This window comes from Telopea speciosissima, chromosome 8, assembly GCF_018873765.1.
Source record: "Telopea speciosissima isolate NSW1024214 ecotype Mountain lineage chromosome 8, Tspe_v1, whole genome shotgun sequence".
Taxonomy (NCBI): domain Eukaryota; kingdom Viridiplantae; phylum Streptophyta; class Magnoliopsida; order Proteales; family Proteaceae; genus Telopea; species Telopea speciosissima.
Window position 1 is genome coordinate 10,053,235 of NC_057923.1, and position 25,553 is coordinate 10,078,787.

Sequence of the window (25,553 nt, forward strand, 5' to 3'; positions counted from 1 at the left end):
AAGAGTCATTGACGCCTTCTCCATCTCTTGAAAAATAATTGTTGATTTGGTGAAATCACGTTGGGTTTTGTTTGAATTGAACTATCTATAATTTTTATTCTGGGTTTCTAACTCATGGAATCAACCTCTCTCCAGTTTTAAAAGTATTAACAATTGGTATTTTAGTCTGGTTTGTAATTGAAATGGGGGGATTCCGATTGCCATAAAATTCATAGCATTTGCATTCTTGCCTTGCTGACCATCTGATTGCTGGTGCTGGCAGTGGGTTACTCCACTCGAAGCCCCTGAGGTTTATGGATTACCTAGACGAAGAGCGCAGAGGCGGGCAATCACAATGAAGAGCTCTTCGATCGCTCTCAAGTACAAGGAATACAATATTTAATCAGATTAATCATCAGGAAACATAGATTTCCTACAAACCCCTACTGCAAGAGCCCTCGACCTGCCTCTTTGGTAGTTGCACGATTACATGTGTCTTCTCTCTCTCTCTCTTGGAAGAACGGCTCCAGTAAGGTTTCCTCCCCTCTCGGCCTCTCCTATCCCTCTGCAATTCCACGGACCACTCTCCCTCGCCGCCTCATCCCCACCTCTCAGCTCTCACTCTGCAAAATTACATTATTAGACTCTTTATTATACTGCTACAATATTTTATGAAGAATAAAATAATCCGGTTACAAAGTCTGTTTGAAACCTGCTTGATTAACAAACAGACACCCTTGGGTAAAAGCCTAAAGGTTTCATAAAAGTAGTGGGTAAAAATCCAAAAGGAGAGGTGCGATCACGTTCATGTATGATAACGGCTCAGATGCAATCTCCTCTGTGGGACCCATATAGGGTGGATTCCATCTAAATGGTTGTAAGTTGTACTTGCATGTTCACGTACATGTGATCCTAATTCGAAAAAGGATTGGGCTCCTCTACAACAGCGGGGGTGCATTGCACATCTTGTGGCATGACACTGTAGCTCATAGACAAGCTCCCCTTTGGACGATCTGGATCGAATCAGGAAAGCTGATCGTGGTGCACATATGATGTACAAGAGGATTTTTGAATTTTGATATCTAGATTTCGAGCTTGATCCAAGCCATCCAAAGGAGAGCTTGTCCACTTGAGGAGTTATGCTATCGCGCCACAAGATGTGCAGCTCACCCCTACCTTGTGGAGGAGCCCAGTCCCAAGAAAAATCTCTCATCTTCATAGCTATTTATGCCATATGAAAAAGGTGATGTAGCTATTTCAACAATTGAATATGTAGAAAATGGTTTGGATTTATAAATTGATCAAATTTCAAACTCAAAATCAACTTAATACCCTCTCATATCGGGCGATCTATACTTGCACCTTATTAATTTTGATACCATATTGATACTGTATCGATTGCACAATAGGGACAGAGTAACATGATCAAAAAAATCTATTTCTCAAGAAGAATCAGGGGCAAAAAATTTATCTGGCTACCTTTTGCGAGCCAACCTCGCCAGCTTATTGGTCCACATGGGGTTGGTGCCAGCTGGGTCATAAGACAGACAGGCCACGGCAGAGGACGATAAAAATTTAGAAAAGCTTGGATGGATTACCATTTACCACTGACTTGCGTGGCACGAATCAGAGCAAAAAACAGTGATTCAGATCAGAGCTAAAGCTGTAAAAAAGAGTGGACAAGTGGTTAGTGACTTAGTGCATCCCAACCTGGCAAACCCCTGAAAAGAAGAGAAAGCTGTCTTTAGCTTTTAAGAGACTGGGCTCTCTATTTTCTCGGTAGAGCCCTCGTAGGCCCATAGATATTTATGTGTGCAACGTTTATTACATGCAAGATCCCGAATATCTGGAGATGAGGGTGGGATTTGGGTCTACTGTACCGCGATGGGGTTTGTAGCTAATATCGGAACTCATAATGTTTGGACACGTAGCCCAACACGTAAACAAGATGTTGAACGAGAATAGACCATAACATGTGCAATCAGGTGAACGTACATATGAGAGCCATATTTTTATACTTTTATTCTATTTTTACCATATTTTTATACTTTTATTCTATTTTTACCATTTATAAGGGAAGGAAGGATTTTTATGAAAACAAAATTAAAATGTGATGGCCTCTCACATATACATTCACCGGTTGATACGTGCAGAGGAATGAAAAAAAAAAAATCGTATTGGGCTACATGCCTAGACACTATAGGCCGTTGGATATGTGCTACACCACTCTGTTGTAACTACAATGGAGTCCCTTACTATAATTGCTTCCATGAGTGGTTGGCGTACAAACTACTTTCCTTGTTTATTATAAACATGAATGACTTAATTTATTATATAATTATTAATTAATTTTACACAATTAATAGTTGGTTTAAATGATTACCTCAATTTTAAAACCAAAATAAATAATTTATTAAACGATTTCACGATTTCAAAGTAAACGAATCGATTCAATTTCAATTTCGATTCGGATTTGACGCCCACGGAGAGAAAATATGATACTTGAGATCCGAGATAAGATAGAGTGGTTTCGCTTTGGGAGTTTTTGTGCAACTGGAAAATAATTTTTGGCATCAAGATATAAGAGACTATATGGTAACTACAAAGAAGACATTTTGTACGCATTTAAGGTGGTACATCGAACCAATGTAGATCACGAGTTGTGAACCAAACTACCAAACACACACTGGCCGGTCATGAAGCAGGCAACTCGATCGCTAACTATTTTAATCTTCCTACCAAATTCTAGAACATAAAAGAAGGTGAATTTAAGAAGTAGCAAAGCCAAAAAAACCCATTATCAGACATTAATGTAGTTGGGAATAAGTTTGGAAAGCTTCAAGGGCACTTGGGGCGGTTGCCGTGGGTTGTCATATCAGTGTAGCACTTGCCGCACATCTCCTTGTTACCGTAGGTGCCTGGTGGAACACATTTGCAGCGTTGGCAGCAAGTCATACAAACTCTTGTGCAGTGCCTCTTCCTCGAATGCAGCGAACACCTCACTCCACACAGACGTGGACACTCTGTAGTACTCACCGGTGGAAGAATTGGTGGTGGGGCCTTGACTGGTGTTGGTGCAGGTGCAGGTGCCTTGACGGGTGCCTTTGCTACAGTCTATGTAACAAAGAAAACACAGAAAACTCATACACCTTTTCATACCCATTTTCATAGGCATTCTCCATGAGAGCTCTTGCTCTTGTGATGCTATGAAAAACATAGGCGGATCATAAAGAAGTAAAACAGAGAGAAAATAAATAAATAAAAAAAAACCCACTACAGAAGGAGGAAAATAGAGCAATGCATCTCTTTATAAAGTTAAAATTACCTCCAACAAGATCTCCTCTTCATTAGATGAAGCCTACAAAACCCAAATAGTAAATCATGCGTTTGAGCCATCAGGAACTTAAAAAAGGCAAAATCTATAGAAGAGGGAGTGGCTTACTGTTGTTGCGAACAAAAGAAAGGATGCAATGAGGAAGATGAGAGTTTTCCAGGCCATCTTAGAAAGAAGCAGCAAAACCCAGACAAAGACAAGTTTAATTTCTAGAGTGAAAAAAAATTCACACCTCACAGTGTTGAAGAACTCATTGATGGAGTGTGGTATTTATAGAAGGATAACGAGAGAGAGAGCAGAGGACCAAAGCATTGGGATGGTGAGTTCAAGTGTCGGTGCCAGCTTTACAGCTTTGGAGCTTACACATGGCTGGTCGAGTGTTGAGTTGGCTTGGCAGTATGGCAGTTTGTGACAGTGTTGTGTGGCCAGTATTGGGGAAGGTAACACTACTCGCCTTCATCACTATGTCTATTGAAAAATACAATCAATCTATGTCATCTTTATATTATCTCTTTTCAAATCTTCTTGGAGACTGCGTTTTCTTGTCCTTCCTTGCTCATTAACCCACGGACCAGAGAGAGATTTCTGTATTTGATATTTTGAATTCCTAATTTCAGAAAGCTTTCGGTCTTGTTTTGCTTGGAGTAAGGGATCTAAGATCTTGATTATGAGTTTATAACATATTTAATAAAAAAGTAATAATTGGATTGAGAGCTCGATAAGCTGATGGGTAACTTCTCTGGAGTCTGGTTATTTTGATTCAAATTCGTTGTTTATATGATGTATGGAAGATGTTATCAATAAGATAAACAAGGCGGATTTAAGTTAACAAAAAGGGAAAGAGAACTCATCCGGTGGTCCATATCGGGTGTGTGTTATACATATCCGTCATTCCATGGTCCTAAAAATTGATTAACCTTTTGAGATTGGTATGTGGTTTGTGTGATTATACTTTTATACCAAAAAAAAAAAATATCACCTAATCGCACAGCACACATTGTCTTTACGTTTAAACATAGAGATACATGAAATGACTACCACACCCCTTTGATCCGTTGAACCCTTGAAATGATCGGGGGTCAGTCATTTTGTGCACTGCTGTGCAAAGGCACATGGGCGGCATGTCTGGTGCAACAAGATGGCGTTTTTCTCCCAAATAAATATTAGTTAAATTGTCACTGGAACTTGACTACTGTCACCTGAACTGAGTGCATGTGAGATTCTCTGCTTCTCACATGAGGTGTATCATGTATGACAGCACATGCTTAGCTCCATTGGTCCAGTCCAACTCTACAGACTTATTTTGGGCCTGGGCCTCTGTAGGTGGATTATATTTCAGATAGTTCACAGCCCATCATCCTTCATATTTGGAGAGTACTCAAAGAAGGATATTCCTGAGGTCACAGGGTTGGATTCTGATTTCTGGAGGATTCTATCCATTCTTTTGAGGTAGCAGTTAGGACAGTCTGATGTCATGCCTTACATGATGACAGCTAACCCATCATCATCATCATCCATTAACATGGAATGGCAAGGGTGGTTTATAGTCAACCCTACAAGTTATCCACCGGTGGTTAACTTTGGCCCAATTATTAACCCCTCCGGCCCATGGTTTGAGGTATCGGATCGGATCGGCCGATATTGGTTGGATTGGATCGGTTGAGGTTGAGGTTGATCCTGAGATTTGATCGATACAACAAGGTTTGACTGGGTCGTTGATTGGATCGCCCAACTTAGTTGGATCGGTCGATCTGATCCGATCCAAATGAATAATTTTTTATTTTTTTAAAGTTTTAAAGTTTTTTATATTACCTTGATCCATATCGACCGATGTTAACCGATACCAATCGATTTTGACCGACTTGATCTAGATAAAATTGACTGATCCGATTCTGAGAACATATTACCCACCAACTTTGACCGATACATGACCCGATCCATTAAAAAATTATTTGGGGGGGTTTTTTGACCGATCCTAATCGATTTGGACTGATCCAATCCCGATCCAGAAAGATTTCGGCCATGACCGATCCTGAGTTCGATACCTGGATTTTGAACCTTGCTCCGGCCTCTCTCATTCATGGGCTTGGGTAGGTGGGCCATAAAAGTTGTCATTTTCCCACGAATTTCTTCTTTGTGGTGCCAAGAAAATTTAAGATTTTCTGACTTTGTGGTCCCAAAATGCAATACATTTGTGTGATATTGCTCTGGCTAAGCCACCTACCTCCCTGGGCTATCATTAATGGTCTTTTTTTATTACTCTATTGGACCGTACTTGTCCTCTATTCCGGAAAATGTAGAGGCTTGTCCCTTTATGTTTGTAGGGATTATATATTTAAATGCATGATTGAGACTTGAGACCTGGGCTTTAAAAATCAAAATCTCAATCTGATCGGCCTAGTTTTGGGCCGATTCGTTACCAATCTTACCTTTTTTGTTCGTGATCTCGGTATCGGTTGGATCAGATCAGATCGGCCAATACGGATCAGGATTGCCCAAACTCGAGCAAATATGACACTTTTGTCTCTGTTTTCTTATAAAAAAAATATTTTTTATATTTTTATCACTGTTCATACAGCAGAATCAGATCGGTATCAGGATTGGTCTCAGCCGATACCGATATGATCCGGCCAAAATCAGCCGATCCGATCCGATACCTCAAACCATGCCCCCATCCATAGAACATGATTCATACCATCTTAGGGTTTTAATATATTCCAAAATACCCTTTCACACTCCCACCCGCCACTTCCCATTCACCATGGGTGGAGGGAAACTCAGTCCCTTCTTCTTGGTGGTACCAAAAAATTTTAAAATAATCTAACATTATGGTCTCAAAAAGTATAAGGTTTTAAATGGAGATAGCTACTTAAGTATAAGCATCAAGAACCTTAACAAATCGATATGAAAATATAAATTATATAACTCACATCTCAACACAAATGATTCATCCATTAATCAGTACAACTTGAATAATTCATGCACTCTCTAAGGTGGTAAAGAGAGTTCAAAGATGGGCTTTCACCGCCCCTGGGAAACCCATATACTCAAAAAGGACATACCGTGATCCATACTGAAACCTGCAATGCCACCATCAAGGCAACCACCATGGATTTGGGTCGACTGTAGCGTGACATGGTGTGTAGCGCACCATCTGATGGTCTTACATGCTCGGACACGCAGCCCAACACACTTGTGGGGTGTTGGGCTTACTGCCCATGCACTGCAGGCCGTCGGATGTGCACTACACACCATGTTGCGCTACAGAGGAGCCCCATCCAACCACCACGTACCCATCATGCTCCTTGAGTTTGTTGGCTGGTTATCATGACTTGATAATTTTTAGGGAAAAAGAACTCTATGGATCTGCAATGTACGCCCCGCCTAGACACATGGGGGCAAAATGACTACCCCACCCCAAGAGATGTGCAAATAACGCCTTACTTGATTCCTCGCATGCTCTCCATTGGCTCTCATGCATGTGTAGGAGCCATGCTCTCAGACATAAAATACTACTCCTGATAATAAATTAGGCTTTGATTTCATCACTTGGGTAAGCCTTCAGTTTATTAAAATCCTTATTGGCAGGATGCTCTACAATAATTTCTATTTTTTCGGGAAGGAATCTGCATGCTATAACATTGGGTGTTTTGATAAAAATATCATCCATATGGAACCTACATTTGTAAAACAAATGAGAAAAATTTATGTAAAAGGAAAACTACACACTGACACCCATGGGGACTTGATAAGCTTTTGAACCAATTGAGCCCAAGCCTAGCTCAAGTAATTTAGGTTCAAAGTAGAATCCAAATTTTCTTTTTTATACTTGCTCCATACAACCTATTGGTTAAAGAATTCAAAACTTGGAAACAAACTCTTGTGCGAAAGTAAGACCCTAGAATGGTTGTGAACCCCCACTGAAATTCAGGATGACCCCCTCACATTATGTGCATCTGGGGATTAATACGATAGAAGTATAAGCAAACAAGAATATAACGTTTTCTCACTACTTGTCTACTAAAAAAAGGCTGTACCTAGTGCACAAGACTCTCGTGTTTAGCAGGATCTGGGGAGAATCAAATGTACACAGCCTTACCCTTGTTTCCAAGACTTGTCTAAAGTAGATGTGAATATTTTCTAGGGATTTACTGGTCTTGACCATACATAGTTAAAGCTGGAACAACAAAAAAATTTGGGAAGATTTCATGGACACTTCCTGCATTTAGGATTAATTACACAGACACTCTCAAAAACTTTCAATATTTCATGGACCACCCATTGATGTTATGAATTTATTACTATTAAATCCATTCGATCCGTTAGGTGTTTACTGTTAAGTGATGACATCATCGGGTTAATTATTTTTTAAATGACAAAACTACCCTTACAACATGGTGAAATCATCATAATACCCTTATTTCTCATGCCTCCTCTGAATCGTTATCCTATCTTGTTCGCTTCTGGACAGATGCGTGCTGTGCCCTCAAGAGATGCAAAATGACAATCCCCTGGCTGAACACACTGCCCTGACAAAGTTAAGTCATCATTTCCCCGCTCTCATGTGAGGTAACAGTACGATCCTATCCGCTTGAGAGGGAAAAAAATTCTATCCAACCCACAACCACAGAATGATTTCAGGGTTCGCCGCTGCGCATAACCCTACCCACTGAACTCACAAAACATAAATTAATGCAATTTTCAGAGCTATCACTGCAAAGTGCATACTGAACTAATTGGTCCTTCCAACTTTCACATTAGAAAGCCCCAAAGAACATAAACCCATTTTAAACCAAGAGCTGGAAATTACCTCGAAACATCCAAATAACAAATAGAGCATTGATTTCAGGATCATAACCTAGCATTCAAAATCCGCCAGAAAACCCTAGTCAGAGCTACAAGGCGAGCTATGAAACAAAGAAATAACCAACTAAAAGTAGAAAGAGAGATGGCACTTGCGATTCCCTTGTACTTTTGGCATTCTGTTCTCCATTGAAAGCTTTTATTGACACTTCGTTGAATTTGGGATTTGTTCAAATAGTCCTCTGCTGCTTTGAAGTTATTGTTCACCGTCAGGTTATATGTTACCGTATGAAAGAACTGTCAAAGAGGAGATATAAAGAGGGAGAAGAGAGAGAGAGAGAAAGGTCTTTGAAGGAAGGAAGAAAGGACTAATGCCAAAGCTTATGCATTTATACCCACGTCTGCATAAAAAAAAGAGAGCCATTGAATGATTAACTACCGCCGCTGCTACTGTAAGATATTCTCAAGGGTCGGTTCTCCGGTCCAGTTGCCTCCTTGCCTCCGCCGCCAGCTCCTTCTCCAAGCAAGAGCTCGTCGATTAAGCCCTCTACTACGACATCGAGTCCCACCTCAGGTACGCCATGAATCCCTCTCCCTTCCTCCGCATTGACGCCTCCCTCTCCCCACCATAACTTCGGCGACTTGAAGAAAGGTTAGGGTTTCTGATGGTCAAGTGAACGAAGGTAAGAACTAGATTTGAGGATTAAAATGGACATTACAAGTTATAAGTTAATAGTGTTAAACGTTAGGGGGAAGTTTGAAATATTAAAAGTTTTTGGGATATCTGTATAATTAAGCCTAAATGCAAGGGGCGTCCATGAATTTTAACCCAAAAAAAAAAAAAAAAAAAACTTTGTACAACATGATGTTTTTAAAATGGTTTAGAATTCGGAAGGTGTGGTCAAAATAAAATGGTACAAGTTTTAATTGTTTACATTTGAAAAAGATACTGAAAAAAAAAACATAAATTATGAGTCGAACACTGCAACTCATGTTCTAATATTGGGAAAAGCTGTTTGTAACCAAGGTGGTTATAAAATCAGATGTAACCTCTCATTTATTATGTTCATCAATAGACATTCATTGTTCTTGGCACATTAGGGATTAAATTGTCATTTCACTTTTGATAAATGATAGAAAAAAATGTTAAAGAGTTTCTATTGTATGGGCATTAAGGTATTTTTAATGTCATATACATAGCATAGAGGGTAAATAGCTTGCTGGAGTCGCCAGTAATAGCGGGAATATTTCTTGTAACTCCCTCTCCCTCTTCCCACCCCATCCCTGTACAACTCCCTGCAGCACCTCCTCTGTCTCCCACCCCTTCCTTGACTCCATTAGCCCCTGCCCCCATGGTCCCACCCCCTCCTCTGTTTGCTGCCCGTCCCAACCCCATTTACAAATACCCCTTCCCTGAGATCGGCGTCTGTTGTAGAAGGCACCTTTGAGAGCTCCCAAGGAATGATATCGGTGAGAGAAATTTTCCTATTACTCTCCATTTCAAGCTTAGACAACTTCCACAACTGGCAGATTTTCCCTGTAAGTTTGCATAAACTTGCAGAGAAGATATGTAATAAAAGGAAGATGGGAAAATCAATAGACTGAAATCTCCCTGCACCACTAGAGAAGCAGAAAGAAATAAATAAATTCAGCCGATCCAATAGGTTTCGAGTTTAGAAAGATTCAGATTTTTGAGTATGCAAGCACTCAATTTCACCTAGTCTACATAATTAACAGCGAGCAGCCTCGAGATTTTAGTATTTTACATGTTTCTTCTGCTCATGCTTTCAACATAATTAGCAGTGGTAGTGGTGGTTCACCGATAGTAACAACGCATGCAACTACTATGGTAGATCAATGGTCTCTTCCATTATTGATCCTCTTCGCCGATTTCTTCGATAACCTCGAACTAGGTATCATCATTTTCTTTGTATCTGAGGGCCTATGTTGTTATTGATTCGGATTTCAGACGTCCATTGGACGATTTATCAACAATGGGAGGACGATTGAACCCACAAAACCTTGTTTGAGATTGCAAGAACTGGTGGTTCCATCGCATTACCAACTCAACTGTACGTTTGTTTACTTTAGCAAAATAGGCTACTAAAGAGTCTCCTCAATGGGGTATATAAATTTAACACACAAAAAAAAACGTGAGAGTTGAGGACCTTCAGAGGTAAAAACTTGATCACAAGCTCTGAAAAAGTGGAATAGAAAATGAGAAAAGAAATAGCAGTTGGTGATCGAAACAAACGATAATTTGGGTAATGTTTCTTCTATTCTTCTTACCTGAATCCATGGTGGCCAAGGGGAGGGATCGCTCCGGCGAGTTTATTCGATCAAACAATATTGAGTTGGGATTTAGGCGGTAGGGGCCTATTCTACCCTTTAAGTAATTTTTTTTGGTAAATCTTTAAGTAAATGGATTTAACATATTTAAACAACCCGATACTTGAAAAGTGTGAAATTACTTTATTTGCCCGTCTATTGAAACCGGATTCAACTATATTTAAAGGGCATATAATGTCCAGTTACAAAGTCTGCTTGGTTACAAACAGACTCACCCTTTATTATTTATATTAATATTTGATTTACTAATTATAAGTATGTATAATATTATTTTTTTAAATATATTTTTTAAAAATTGCCATTTTTCACTAAAAAATGACAAACACGTTATAAACGCATTTAAAATGTTTCTTAATTTTTGGGCGTTTTATGTTGTATAATTGAGGTGAATTCAAGAAATAGCAAATAAAATAAAAAAGAACGGCAAAAAAAAAATAAAAATGAAGAAAATGGAAAATTGAGTTAAACTCCTGTGAGCTGTGATATCTCTATGTCATGGTTTGGTTTAACATTGGTCTCGTAGTAACAACTTTCCTTGTCAAATGAAGGGGAAAAAGAGAAAATACTCAATTTTATCAAAGAATGCCCATCTCTGAGGCATGGGAAGTAGGAGTTTTTATCTGGCAAGTATCAGATCTGTAACCATCATTGAGATCATCTATCGCATAACATGATAAAAGCCCAAGCCTGGTTTTTCAACTTTAAAAGAAGATAGGACTGAAAGTGGCATTGGAGTTTAAACCAAACTCATAAGAAGTAAAATACAAAGGACTTAGAGGTGCAAGTTTGGCCCTATCGGCCCGAAATCGCTTTGGCCCAAACAGGGCCTAGGTTGAGATACCTTGGCCTTGAGGGTGGTTCAAGGTTGAGAATTTCTGACTCTGAATCAGGGTCGGGCTGGGCTAGGGTTGAGGCCTTGGGCTGAACCTAGTCCGACCCTGTCTTCTTCTTCATGGGTGTCCACTGTTCAGTGGCTTTTAATTTAAATTTCAAGTGTTCTATTGAAGTCTGATATGATATCTAGGGGTGTCAATGGGTCGGGTTGGGCCGGGCCTGCCTAAACCCTGACCCTGACCCTAGAGGTCTTAACCTAAACCCTGACCCTGACCCAACCCTGGCAGGGTCAAGAAACCCTCAACCCTGACCCGACCCTGCCAGGGTTTTCTCTGACCCGGCCCGGCCCGACCCGACCATGATAGGGTCGGGTTGGCCCTGATTAATCCAACTCATCTAAGAAGGGTTTTTTTGGTTTTTGCATTTCTAAGTAGTGCTCTGCAACTTTTGCAGTTTGCACCAAAGAAATTATTTGGTAGCAGAGAGTCTTAAGCACAGTTTGCTGCTCCCTATTTGGGTACAGATGGGTGAAGTAAGTATATTACACTAGTTTCTGAGCAGAAATTTCTTGTCACTATTGATATCTGGAATATAATTTTTGTTTGGGTTTTGAATGTAGTTGGTAATTAGAGAATTGAAGGGCTGATCTAGAAGGTATTTTTTACTCTAACATTATGGTAGGAGAACAAAGAAGAAGGAAAAAAAGAAGAGGAGAAGAAAGAGGTAAGAGGCACAGAAGAGAAGAAGAAAGAAGAAGAAAAGAAAGAAGAGGAGAAGAAAGCTGAAGAGCCTCAGGAGATCGTTCTCAAAGTTGATATGTATTGTGAGGCTTGTGCTCGGAAGGTCAGCAGAGCCCTAAAAGGATTTCAAGGTCTAGCCCCATTTCACACTTCAATTCCCCTTCTCTGTATTAATTTTTTTTTTTTCAACTTTCTCTGTGTATGTGTGGGGTGAGCGAGAGAGAGAGAGAGAGAGAGAATGCCCTAAATTTTAATTACAGTACCTTATGAACCCTTCTTCTGCAGTTGTTTAATTATTGCACAGAAGGATGAACTGAGATAGAGAAGGGAAGGGAACGAACGTACCTCTGTGAGTGAAGAAGAAGGCTAATCGAGGTTCGGAGCTTGAAGAAGTATGAGTTTCGGATTAGGCGATTCAATTTCTGCAAGTTTTGTGATTTTCTCAGCCTACATAAAACAAAACAAAACAAAATAAAGATGCTTATGAGAATCGAAAATTTTCTGAGTGATGCAAAGTTCAACTACTGAGTGAGTACTCCCTAAACTGCCTTGATGCAAATCTGGGAAGGAGGAACCGAGGAAGAAGAAGGCTAGTTGAGCGGCGGCTTTCTCAGTTTCTCACTTTCTCGTGGATGAGGAATGAAGGGTGAAAAGTGAAAACGAAAAGGGAAATAGGGAATATGGGATTAGGGTATTTTGTGGGCATTTTGGTATTTTCATATATATAAATGTTTATAATTAAATCAGGGTCGGGTCTGGGCCGGGCCGGGCTAAGCCCGGGGTCTTAACCCTGACCCGACCCGACCCTGCAAGGGTTAGCCAAAAACTCAACCCTAACCCGCCCTTCGGGTTGGGAAATTAGGGTCGGGTCCGGGCCGGGCTCAGGGCGAATTCGGGCGGGTTCGGGCCAACCGGGCATTATTGACACCCCTAATGATATCTCAAAGCCTATGATGTTCTATAAGTATTTGTACTTGGTAAATTCTTTATTTGAGTTAGCGAGTTATAGTCATTCCACCAATTTGACGGCTTAGCCAGTTCAAAAGGCCCAAATCAGTACTCCTCATGCCTAAGGTTGTTTAGTGTCTAGGGCCAATAAGGGTCAGCCTACCCCGACCTTGAGGGCAGATTAGGGTTGGATTTTTCCGGCCCTAAGTCAAGGTTGGGCTGGGCCTGGATCCAACTAAGGTGACTAAGGGTTGGACTGGGGTTTTAAAAAGCCTGACCCAACCCAACCTTATTGCAAATTGCTAATTTCCGAAACTGGTGACATTGGAGTTTAAACGAAACTCATAAGAAGGAAAATACAAAGGACATGGGACGAAACCCCTATTCTTTGAATTCAGATGAAGAGGGATGGAGTTATTGCTCGTGATGATACTAGAATTTTTATCGTATGCAGTTCCCTGACCGGTGCAGTTCCCTAGTGCCTCTCACAAGAGGAGGGTGGACCCCACCCGGACAGAGTATTTGGTTAGGTACCCCGGGTTGGTCCCACCCCCCTCTTATGAGAGACACTAGGGAACCGTAGACGATAACGATTCGATGATACTAGTAAGATCTTGTTTGCGATTGTTGGTGGACTTAAGGAGGAGAATGTCTTGATAGTCGAACTGATTGCTCGTGACTTGGTTGATGATATCCTCTTCATCTTGAGGAATGGCTTCAGAAGTTGTATTTTCATGCATGTTTTCCGAGAAATTAATAGTTGTGCTGATTTCTTGTCGAGAATATTGCACTCTCAGCAATAAATTTTATATCAGGTAGATTGTCTCCCTTGATGCGGTTTCTATATTAGTTCTGAATGATGCAGATGGGAAACAATACTATAGATTGTAATATTTAATTTCTAATCCATGTCTAATATATTTTCTGATCTTCTATTTATAACCAAAAAAAAATAAAAGTAAAAAATAAAATAAAAATAAAAATAAAAATAATAGAGACTTCAAAATTATGACATGTGGCAAATTTAGGGAGAGTGCTCTATACATCCAATGGTTCGATTGACATATTCAGCCATTTTCGTGGCAATAATAACCTTTCATCAAGTCCATCTGTAGATAGAAAAATTATCCTCTCCAATTCTCTATAGCTCAGCAGTGCTAGTGTGGATGTTTGACACGTGGTAGCTCGGACATCCAACGGTCCAAGCTCATCAACACTGTCGCACTGCCAAGCTATAGGGAATTGGAGAGGATAATAATCCCCTGCAGATATGCTTCTATAGCAGTGATTGTGTAGAAACTAAAAATACTATTTCTTTCCATTAAGGGGTGTCGAATCGTAGACTAAAACGAACCGATTGAAACCAGCCCAAATGCGACCCAATTGAGCCCGATCCAATCCGAATCGAGCCCATATCGGGCCAGACTTGGTTTATGGTTATGCGTGCCATTCGATTTTGGCTCGGTTTGGATTAAACCGACAGACCATTAATGAACCTAACTGATAGGATTGAACCAAAACCCTCGAACCCTGGCTAATTCCTCTCGAAAAGCAGTCCATATATGATTTTCAAACCGAACCAACCCAAATAACTCGAACCGAAATATCCTTAACAGTTCGGGTTCGATTCCCTAAAACTCACATCAAAAATAACAAATCGAACTGCCCGATTGACACCCTTAAACTTATAAAGTAAGGTCCATAAGGAAGCCATAACGGTTCTAGAGTCTAGAGTAGAATTGGGCCAATTGGCCCTATTTTTTCTGTGATAGGTATGAGGGCAAAATGGAACTTTAGATGACATTTGAAACCCCGCCAAGATGCGACGGGTCACGGACTACGGAAGACGTGTCGATATGATCCTCTCCTACAGCTTTACGCGCTTTCGACGCTTTCGAAGGGGCCCCGCACTCGGATCCGAAATCCATCATCGCATCTTGTCTCTCTCTCTCAGTGATTCTCTCTGCTAAAACTCAATAATCAATAACTCTCTTCTAAAATTTCACCTCTGTAGAGTTCGTCCTTCGGTCCCGTCCGTGACGATCCTTCTTTGTCTGTATACAAATTCATAATATTCGTCTCAGAATGTTCCAACGTAGCCAAAGTGGGGGCGGGACATGGACGGATGGCAAGGTTTTGTCACTTACCCATTAATTTCTATTTATGATTATGATTCCTTCTTGCTCCTCCTCATCTTTGTTTGCATTTCCCCATTCATTCATTAGTTGTCCTGTCTTCTTCTTCCTCCTCCTCCTCTCTGCTGCTGTTGTTGCTCAGTTCTGTGTGGAGGTGGGAGTGGGAGGGGTGAATTATTTGGATTTAATTATCATCGCCACCTAATTAAGCTTATTATCAAGTTAGATTATGTCGCAGAAAAGGCAACCTGATGATGGAAAAGAAGGCAACAGCTCCGGGGAGAAGCGTCAACGCTCCTTGAGAAAGTGAGATAAGTTCACTTGTTGCTTTCCCTTTTGCTTTGCTACTACTTTAGCTACTCGTTAAGAATCTTAAAATATGTTGAAGTTTGCTGATCTTTGGTGAGTTGGTGAAATATGAATGCTTTCCCATTCACCCCCTGTTTTCTCGTTGAGTTGAAAACTGAAATGACTTGGATTTGCCTAATTTTGTGCATGGAATAAAGTAGATGAGAAGGTTGTATTGGAAAGCTGAACAGACTCTCCGAATTCATCGCTGGCATGTTGCCAATAATAATAACAATAATATTGGTGTGAAAACTGGAGTCAGTATGATTTCAATCTTGATGATTGGATTTTATTTACTTATTATTGGGTAAAGAAATATAATGCCAATTTTTTTTTTGGGGTGAATAAAAATTCATTACCAAAGAGAGAAAATACAAGAAACCCCAGAATTCAGCGGGGAGAAAGGAGAGACATCGTACCATACATAGGGCTAACCAACCCACCTAAGTGGGAGGGGAGAGCACAGAGAGGGGGAGACCCTAGGAAGCAACAATGAGCCTATTCCTTGGGGAGTATACACAAGAGGGAGAGGGGGGAAAGGATTTGGAGCTAACATCCAAAGAGATGGAATCCCAAATTTGCCTAAAGGATCTAGAGTTGGTAGTCCATCTTCTTATATTGCACTTCATCCAAATATGCGAAATTGTAGCCCTGAAGGCCATCAAACCAATTCTATCACATAGGGAAGTTACCCCAAAATAAAATGCCAATTGTCAGGTCCATAAATAGATAAATGGATGAGAGTGAAGAACTTGCTTGTTGCTTTAAATTATAAGTAATGTGCATAACTGGTCTGCCTATTTTGACTAGGATTTATGAACTCCTTTTGACGATAACGATGCTTTCATGATTCCCATTTTTTTGTATATGTGAATATGAGTGGGTGGAAAATAGACGATTTTGTTATTCCAATGATTAAAAAAGACTATTGTTGCACTATCCTGCTGTAGCTAGTTTTTTTTTTTTTTGTTGGGTTTTTAACCAATCTTTTCTTTAATGTTTTCAGTTTGATGTTAGAAGCGCTGAAGATGCATGCTGTTCAGACAATTATGGAACCCTTTGTTCGTAAAGTAGTAAGTGCTACCTTCAAATAATTTTCTGCACTTAATAATCCATAGTTTCCACCCAATCTTAAGAATTAAGTCCATTTACTACATATTCTTGGTTTAATGATAAATCTACTACGGAATAATTTGTACTTAAAACTATTTTTCTGATTAATACTTCATTTACATTATCTAGCTTTTGTATGGTGTGCAAGGCTGGAGGCTCCAGCTCGTGCTTGACTCTCTTCTAAACTGTTCAATAAGTGTCCTTTCTTTTGCATTGTTTCTTTTTCTGTTTCATTTATGCATGCTTATTTTTTTCTTCTTTTTTTTCAATTCATTTGCTCTGATTATATTTGAAGTCCCCCCCCCTTTTGGAAGAAATAGATCTGGAGATTTAACATGCGGATTTTATCTAGCTCACATTGTTTAATAAATAATTAGTACTCCTTTTGCTGATAAGTGGAGGATTTCAATCAGTATGCAACTTTTATTTCATTGAGTCCACTCTGAACTTGTGATGGGTGGTCATTGACTAGAAAAATCAGTAAGGGTTTAAGATATTATTTCTGCTTTCTCAAAGAGGTTTTAGAACAGTTTCTGGGCAAGAAACAGAAATGTTTTGGTTGCTTATTTGACATGGTGGTCCAGGATGAGAAATCTGTTTGGATCGTCCTTCCCAGTTTTCTCCCCCTTACTCTCTCTTTGGGTAATTTTAACAAACACTCTCATAGAAAATGTCTTGGGTATCAAGTGGGTTTTATTTTAATTATCAAGAATTTCTGAAAACCATTTCTCGGCCATGGTAAAATACATTAAAGGTGGGTGCTAAAAAGCACCAAGAGATTGAAAAAAAGAAGGAAAAACATAAACATATATTTTGATGATTGTCCGAATGCCCTCATATTCCATTTTTGAGCTCTACTACAATGACAAGCCCTATACAACTAAAAGCATTTTCAATGAACCAATGCACTTCAGGTGGAATGACCAGAGCTGAATGTTGTGGCATCAACCAGGGGAAAGTGACCCTGTCAACATTAAAAAAAAAAAAAAGATCTCAGCAATCCTGCAAAAGAGATTTAACAGACTTGTGCTATGCGGCTTAATTTTTCCTACAAGAGGGTTACTACCCTGCTTCGCCATAAAATTCTCAGCAATGGAAGGGGGAGAGGGAGTGATTCAATAGTACTTGACTGGTTGGACCACTATGACCGTGTTTGGAAACTCAAACCCAGACGGAACCGGCCCAACCTCATTTTTTGGTCTATTAAGGGTTGGTAGTAGTTTAGTTAGCCTTTATGTCTTTTTGTTTATCATGTTTTGTTACGTAGGAATAGGAGATAAAGAGATAGGTGTCTAGTAAGGGACACCTAGACACCTGGGCGATGCCTTGATAACTATGGAACTAGTCTCTTGCTGGATTTTCTGGTTCAGGATTTATTTCCATTATAGGAACTATAAGGTAATATCAAAGCTTCTTGTTTTTAAATCCTGTTCTGGGCCAGCATTGGTTTCTAAGAAAAGTGTTAGTTCCATCCTGAGGCAGCAATGACTTTGCCAAGGATACATGAATAATGTGGAGTCACATAGAAGGAAATTTATCTTAAACCAAAATTTAAACATCGGGTGGCCCTATATTTTAAGGCCTCCATATAACTGGAGCAGTCCAGGACTTCTCTTTATTTCCTGATTGGCTGATTCTCTGTATTTATATAGGGTTTCCTCTTTGTTCTTTTAATACCCCTGCACCATTAATGTTAACAAATCAGGGAAAAGAAAGTTGGTATAAAGCTATTCCTCTGGTGGGAGACTTTTTCTTGTTTAAGATATGGAGGATTATACCTTTTGATGAGACATTTAATGGCACACAACAGGTTTGGTCACTGCTTGACCTGTTGAGTGATGATGGTTGCCCAGGATGTCTCCAGAAGTAATGATCTATGTGTGTTCTGATGAGCGTAAATGGTTTGCTGGGTCGCTTACACTCTCAAGTCATGACTGTTTAAAGCTTAAAAGAGCTGGAATGTCAAGTTTTTCTACTTTTTACCTTGGGAGTCAAATTCAACATTCTAAAAATCATGTGAAGAGAAATTGTACCTTCTTTTAGTGAGAATTTGTTTTTATTAGTTCTATTTCCCAGAGGAAAAAGGGAAATATTTAAAATAAATTAAAATAATCTTTTAATTCTTTTACATTTCATGTAAGGCAGACTTTAATGAAGATGTTCTAACTTAGATTGGGACGTAATCGGCATATCAGAATTATGTAAGAGACCAATCAAATATGCCTACAACCAAAAGGACTTTGGAAATTATAAAAGGACACTTTAAACAAACAACTAATTACTCGAAATCCTAAAAGTTGTTGAATATAAGACTGAAACTTTTTTTGGGGGGTGATTAAAGACTGAAACTAATAATCCTGCCAATAACCAATCTGTGTTTTGGCCGTACTTTTCTCAAGTCATATCTGACTGCGTTATTCTACCCAAAAAAAAAATGTCTGACTGCATTATGATTCTCTCATGTCTTGCATTCTTAGATTAGTGTGAATCATCTGAATTTTTGCTCCATCGGTGGACAATGATAAGGTGCTCCATCTATTCATTGTGGGTGTATCATGTAGTTCTTTTTTACTGCTTTATGTTTTATTTTTTGAAAATTAAGCTTTTACCTTATTAATTTATTAAAAATAGGGGAAGGTATTCATGCATGGGAGATTCTCCCATCGACTCTATCAAATAGGGGGTGGGGATATTTATGTCATTTTGGATGGGCAGTTATGCCCATCTGACTGCACTTAATGCCGGTGCATAAAAACTTTTGCCTTAAATCTGGGAACTTGTAATGATTTTTTTTAAAAAGCATTTCAAGCCTTATTCTTTGTTTCTTCTTAATACATATACCTTGCCTTATCAGGTTCATTCTCCTCAGTTTTGTCTTTATTTACTCAAGCAATTATGGAGAAACCAAGCTACTATTTCTGTTTCCTTAATAGCCTTATATGTTTTATCCCATAAATATATAAATTCATGCTTGGTTTATCTAAACGCTCTGCTTCTATGGAATATACTTCAATGAATCAAATTATTTTAAGAAATATATCTTGTAATAATGGAATGATCTAGTATATTGTAATGTACATGATACCTGAGTTTGACACCCACACAAATGTCATTGTCTAAGGCACACTGTCTCAAACGAATGTAAGAAAATTGATCTAGATAACAGACTTTGGTTAATATGAAAATAATTTTAAGAAAATTGATATGAACAACAGACTTTGCTAACATTGAGGTCTCCTGTATGTTATTGGTTTTCATTTATGGTTTTACCCAAATTGTTCTTCAGTATGATTTAATTTCTTCAAATTACTCTGCAATACTGCAAGAATGGTTCATTGATGAGTTACATGTCTCATTAGGTGAAAGAAGAACTTGAAGTGGCACTGAGAAAGCATTTGATCAGTATGAAGCAGTGAGAACTCATTAACCTGATTTCTTATATCCTATTTATTAAGTAGTTAAGAGAAAAATTATCCTACATGATGATGATGATTGTATTGTTGATGCATTTTGGCATTTCTTGTTCTGAAATTGGATTAGACAGGTACATCCATCTGCCTCAAGAAGTTTAGAATTACAATTCACAAACAAGCTTTCTCTTCCAGTTTTTACTGGCACAAGACTTGAAGCAGAGGAATGTTCTGCCATGAGGTTAGGTTTGGTTGATACGATATCTGGTCAAGTTGTCAACTCTGGTCCTGAATCCTTGGCAAAGGTGGAAATAGTGGTGCTTGAAGGAGATTTTGGAGGTGATGCACTAGAAAATTGGACAACTGAAGAATTCAGTAACAACATTGTTAGGGAAAGGGAAGGCAAGAGACCACTTCTTACTGGAAATGCATTTCTGAATCTTAGTGAGGGTACTGGTGTTGTGGGTGATCTTGTTTTTACTGATAATTCAAGCTGGACAAGGAGCCGTAAGTTCAGGTTAGGGGCAAGAGTCATTGATTGTAACTGTGATGGCATTAGAATAAAAGAAGCAAAGACGGAACCATTCATGGTAAAGGATCATCGGGGAGAATGTGAGTTTTCCGATTCATTAATATTGCTGCTATTCACATATATTTCCCAATAGTTTTCTCGAGCTGCGACCCTAGAACGGCATCTCCACTGGACCTGCTAATGGGAAGCTCTTTCTGCCATGCAGTGGGCATGCCTAGCCAATCATGCTTTTGAGTATGTAGGGCATCGGTTTGATTCCCTATGTATCAAATTTTGTGGCCCCATACCATGTATTGAAATTCCGTTGTATTTTTGATGGGCAGACTAGTTGACAGCTGATCTGGCCATTCCTACTATTGGATGGAAAGTGGACCATGTGGATCGGCCATGTGTCAAATCTTATAGCCAAACTTGAATCATTATGATGCAAGAGCATCCTCAAGAGGTTGTGCCTGCATCTCATATTACCCACCTTGCATTGAATCTTTTCCTCTAGAATGATCAACCATCTAAATGTTGGTAATAGTTGATTTGTGGATTGTGCCATGTAGTGTAATGGTTTTAGTTGAAGCTTTACATGTGTAGAGGGTAGCGTTGGCTACTTGTCCATGAAATTTGATTGCCAAATGAACTTGCAAAATATGGTTAGAGATTAGAGATTCCTTTCTGTGATGCACAGGTTGAAAAAGTAAACTCAACTAAGCCTTATACCTATTAAATAGGTTTGGCTACAGTAATCTTGTATAGCCTTTAAAGTCTATTTAATGTCTTCTTTGTGTGCAGAAAATATCCATATACTAATGTGTTTAGAGATTTTTTTCTCTGGAAACAAATTAACAGTGTAGTGTACACCAGAGATGTTGAAAAGAATTGTAGCTACCATATGAAGAAGCACATTCCACCATATTACCTGTAAACGTAAACTACTCTGAGATCTTCTATTATTTAACTATTATTGACTATTATTTGTTGCTTTTTTCTTTTCTTTTGTGCTGCAACCCTAAGTTATGGCACATAACATTCTAAACCTTTTAGAAACCCTTCTCTATAAAAGTCATATAGCAATTTGTTCACTTAGAAATTTATGCAAAAAGGGAAAAATGAACTAATAAAATCTGCTCTTATAATTGGCCTGGGATTTGTTATGATCAAAGATTAGACACAGAAAAGAAAGGAAAAGTGCACTTAATTTCTGGTTTTTTGTTTGCAGTGTACAAGAAGCATTACCCTCCTTCTTTGGCTGATGAGGTATGGCGCCTGGAAAAGATAGGCAAAGATGGAGCTTTTCATAAGCGTTTGAGGAGTGAAAATATCAACACTGTGAAGGATTTCCTGACTCTTCTTTGTATAGACACTTTGAGACTCAGAAATGTAAACTCCAATGGTCTTCCTCCTTTTATATAGACAAAGGGCTTTATGGACAGGCTCAACCATATAGAATTTATGGATGGGTAGACCTGTTTTTGCCATGTGGAAGACTGATGTGGCAATACCTCCAATGGATAAGATTTAAATTGGCCAAATGTCAAATTCCGGACTCAAATTCAATCATTAATCCTTCATGTATGTCCATGCACGCTCTTTGTAGTCTGTACCCCTGTTCGTAGTCCTAAATTTTTTAATGCTCTGTTTTGCCTCTTTCCTTATTCTTTTTTTGCTGAAACTTGACATGTGAGCAGGAGATCTTGGGGTCTATCCATCTTCAAAATTTCAGTGCCATCCAACATATCATGTCACAGAATTAGATGTCCGTCCATCGACTCCATATGGGTGTGCCTGTCCATAAAACCTGCTCTTTTTATATATGTTACAGTCACGAATTTCATGGTGCTGCCATTTCTATTTATTGCATAAGTTCAGTTTGTCTGATATTATTATGATTAAATCAATGCTTTGCCATAATGGTTTCATATGTTAAAAAGATGTAGATAAATGATAGATAAGCTATGATTGTTTTTATATGAAAACTAATTTAAGCAAACTATATTTTGGATGATAATATTGTGCATGTTTAACATTAAGCTATTCAAGGTGACAAAATTTCAAGCAATAAAAATGTTAAAAGATTATGTTAAATATTTTTGAAAAGGGCATACCTTTGAACTAGATGGTATCTCAATTGAGGTTGGCAAATATGTGAAACAAAATGGCTTATCTTGGTAACCTGGGTATTAGCAAGATCATACAACTAGGAAAGTCTGGAGCTGCACTAATTATTGTTCCCTGAAACAGACAAGGGCCTTAATTAGGTAAGTTGACAAAGATGTGTCAGTAACTCATTACAAACAATCTGGGGAGACATGTTTACACCGGGGTTTACCGTTGGCTTGTATAACTTCGCATCAGGTATGGATGAGTTATTATAATTATTGTTGTTGTTGGATATTATGGCTATGGATTAATTCATTAAGCATATTGTGTAAATTATTATTTTTTTGGTGGCATGTTTTAGTTGAGGGGGCAAATGCTTAGTTAGAAATATGGGGGATGTTTTGGAATCAAAAGGTTTTAACATAACTGGGTTGAAAAGAGAATTTGACTGCAATTTTTTGTAAAATTAGGATGTGACATGAAAGAGTAGTAAAGATTGATGACTGAAAATACCCTAGTGTTAATTTCAAGGATGGAGATAAAGTTTGTTCCCCTGATTTTGGTAGGATGGAGAGAAATTTAACTCTATTAAATTGAAGGCTAGATTATTTGGGATGGATTTTTTGACTGGCCATGGTTTGTAAAGTAAGAGTGTTTGGAAACCAAGTAACAACACAGATACATAATATGTGGCTGGGATGTAAATGTTGAGATGAATGACTGGCAAGACTAGAATGACCAGAAAGGGGAAAGAGAAATATATTTTGCTGTACTGCGAAAGCCAACACATGGTATCCTTACCTGCTAAATTGCTGCATGGAAGATTGATTGGTGATTTCTTTGTTGGGTGAGTCATTTATTGAAAACCATCGTTGTGTAGGAAAATTTGCTAATTTTCCAGTGGAAATACTAAAAGAGTTATCCTTCAAATGTCAGAGAGTCACTGGATGGTTATGAAACGATCTGAACATATTTTTGTCATTTTGTTATACATTTTTCGACTTTTATGATTGTCTGAAATTGATTTAATCAGAATCCCCTTATAAAAAGAGATACCGTCTGACACGTTTTTTTTATTAGAAAGGTTAGATGACAATGTGTGGTGAAGGATAAGCATCAGTGGATATTATTTTCCAACTACCTTTGAGAAAAAGACCTACCATATATTGGATGGCATCTCCTTTTATAAGAAATATTTTGGTATAACGAGGTTATGGATTTTTGTTAAAAGTCAGAAATATGTACAAGTATACCAAGTGGTTGACTTCTTTGTTTTTTCCAACATATTATGCCCCATATAAGAACTTGGAGTTACCACTTTGTACATGCAATTGAAGGTTAAGGTTATTTAGTCATACGGATTGTTTGAAAATTCCTGGCAAGAAATTAATAAAAATAACAATGCAAGTCAATACATGTTTCTGACAGTTTCTATCCCCCCCTCACCCCCCCCCCCCTCCAAAAAAAAATTAATTTTTTAGGATTTTGAGATCCCTGTATTTGCCATTTCACCTTCTATATGACAACATTTATGTATGCTGTAATAAGTACTTGGCGTATCTGATTATTTGAATGTATGCAGATTCTGGGGGCTGGTATGTCTGCTAAGATGTGGGAAGCCATTGTGGACCATGCTCGGACGTGTACACTTGATAACAGGATGTACATGTACTACCCCCCTAATGCTCAGAAGAGGATGGGTGTGGTCTTCAACATTGTAGGACAAGCTTTGGGACTCCTTGCCGAGGAGAAATACGTACCCATTGATGGGCTCTCAGACGCTGAAAAGGTACATTGTTCACCTGGCTTTGAGTTGATTTTCATCATAGTTTTTATTGGTACCTACTCTATCCTATTCTATTGGGGTTGTGGGGGAGGTGAGAACCAGGAGGCTTGAACCCAAGACCTCCTGCTATGGGATGGGCTTTTACGCTCCACACTTTACCAACTGCACTAGGTAGTTCTCGATTTTCATCATCCTTGATTGAACTTTTTGGTTGTAAACTGTCATTCCAGGCTGACACACAAAAGCTGATACAAGTTGCCTATGAACACTGGGATCTTGTCTCTTTGGAAGATGGTACTGCAATGGGAAATTTTTTGCAGTCAACTGCTGGTTGTATTCCCTCCAGTTCACCTGCGGTGGAAAGTTCATGCTGTAATAATTTGACAAGCCCTCAGAAGTCAGATGATTTGGGTTTTCACCAGAGTGTGCTTTCTTCAGATGTTTCTTCTATCTTATCCATTGGGAGCAGACGAAGATTGAGTAATTACAACTTGCAAGGTAGCAATGACATGGATCTTAGGTATGAGCAATCTTCCAATATACCGAGTGAAGTTACGAACTCCCTTATCAGTGACATGGAGTCCATGATGCAAGGTTTCTGTGGTGAAGATCGCCTGCAATATTTTGATACTGAGGATGCCTTTCGACCTCAAAACCTCGGTTTGGATTCACAAGATGACCTACATAGTGCTGTCAGTGGCTTCCTTGCCATGTCGGCTCGGTCTGCTGCAGCTGATTCGCTTTGTAAAGCTCAGACACAGTGGAGAATACTATACAGCGTCCTGAGATGGAGATTCTCAATTCGGAGGATTGTATCTTCAAAGAAGAACAGGCAGTGAGAATTGGACAGATACATTTGGTGACTCTTGGTGAAATAAAGAAACACAAAGATATGGTTAGGACTTGGGGTGCTAGAGTATTGGGTCACATTTGTGAAAGTAGTAAATGCTTACGAGAAAAGAAAGAACATAGTGGGTGCTGCGGGCTGCCCAATTAGGCTTTCTGTACTGTTGTAGAGTTGTGGGTTTTGGGTTACAATGTACATAAACATAGATATGCTGTACAGAACAATGAGAGCTAATTGTGGTTGCAGTGCTGGTCTTAATGCTTTCATGCATGTTAAAGCATGATATGATGCTTGAATTGGCTGC

At 39.0% G+C, this 25,553-nt stretch overlaps 1 protein-coding gene and 1 long non-coding RNA gene across 7 annotated transcripts; one reads left to right on the forward strand and one right to left on the reverse strand.

Moving 5' to 3' along the window:
- Positions 1 to 2,804: 2,804 nt before the first annotated feature.
- LOC122671775 lies at positions 2,805 to 3,512 on the reverse strand. The gene is made up of 2 exons (XR_006334392.1): positions 3,305 to 3,512; positions 2,805 to 3,093 (listed from the first exon to the last, which is right to left on the reverse strand). It is a non-coding gene; the product is annotated as an uncharacterized LOC122671775 (long non-coding RNA).
- Positions 3,513 to 14,953: 11,441 nt separating this feature from the next.
- LOC122670555 (calmodulin-binding protein 60 A-like) lies at positions 14,954 to 25,553 on the forward strand. Of its 6 annotated transcripts, none has more exons than XM_043867483.1 (8): positions 14,954 to 15,120; positions 15,349 to 15,428; positions 16,477 to 16,543; positions 19,943 to 19,995; positions 20,112 to 20,605; positions 21,736 to 21,896; positions 24,199 to 24,405; positions 24,633 to 25,553. In XM_043867483.1, exons 1-8 carry the CDS (start codon positions 15,073 to 15,075, stop codon positions 25,239 to 25,241), a joined length of 1,719 nt encoding a protein of 572 aa, XP_043723418.1. In that variant the 5' UTR covers positions 14,954 to 15,072; the 3' UTR covers positions 25,242 to 25,553. The 6 variants fall into 6 exon arrangements, with proteins under 6 accessions (XP_043723418.1, XP_043723419.1, XP_043723422.1 ...); XM_043867484.1 differs by having other exon boundaries at positions 20,124 to 20,605; XM_043867485.1 differs by having other exon boundaries at positions 14,959 to 15,120; positions 15,361 to 15,428.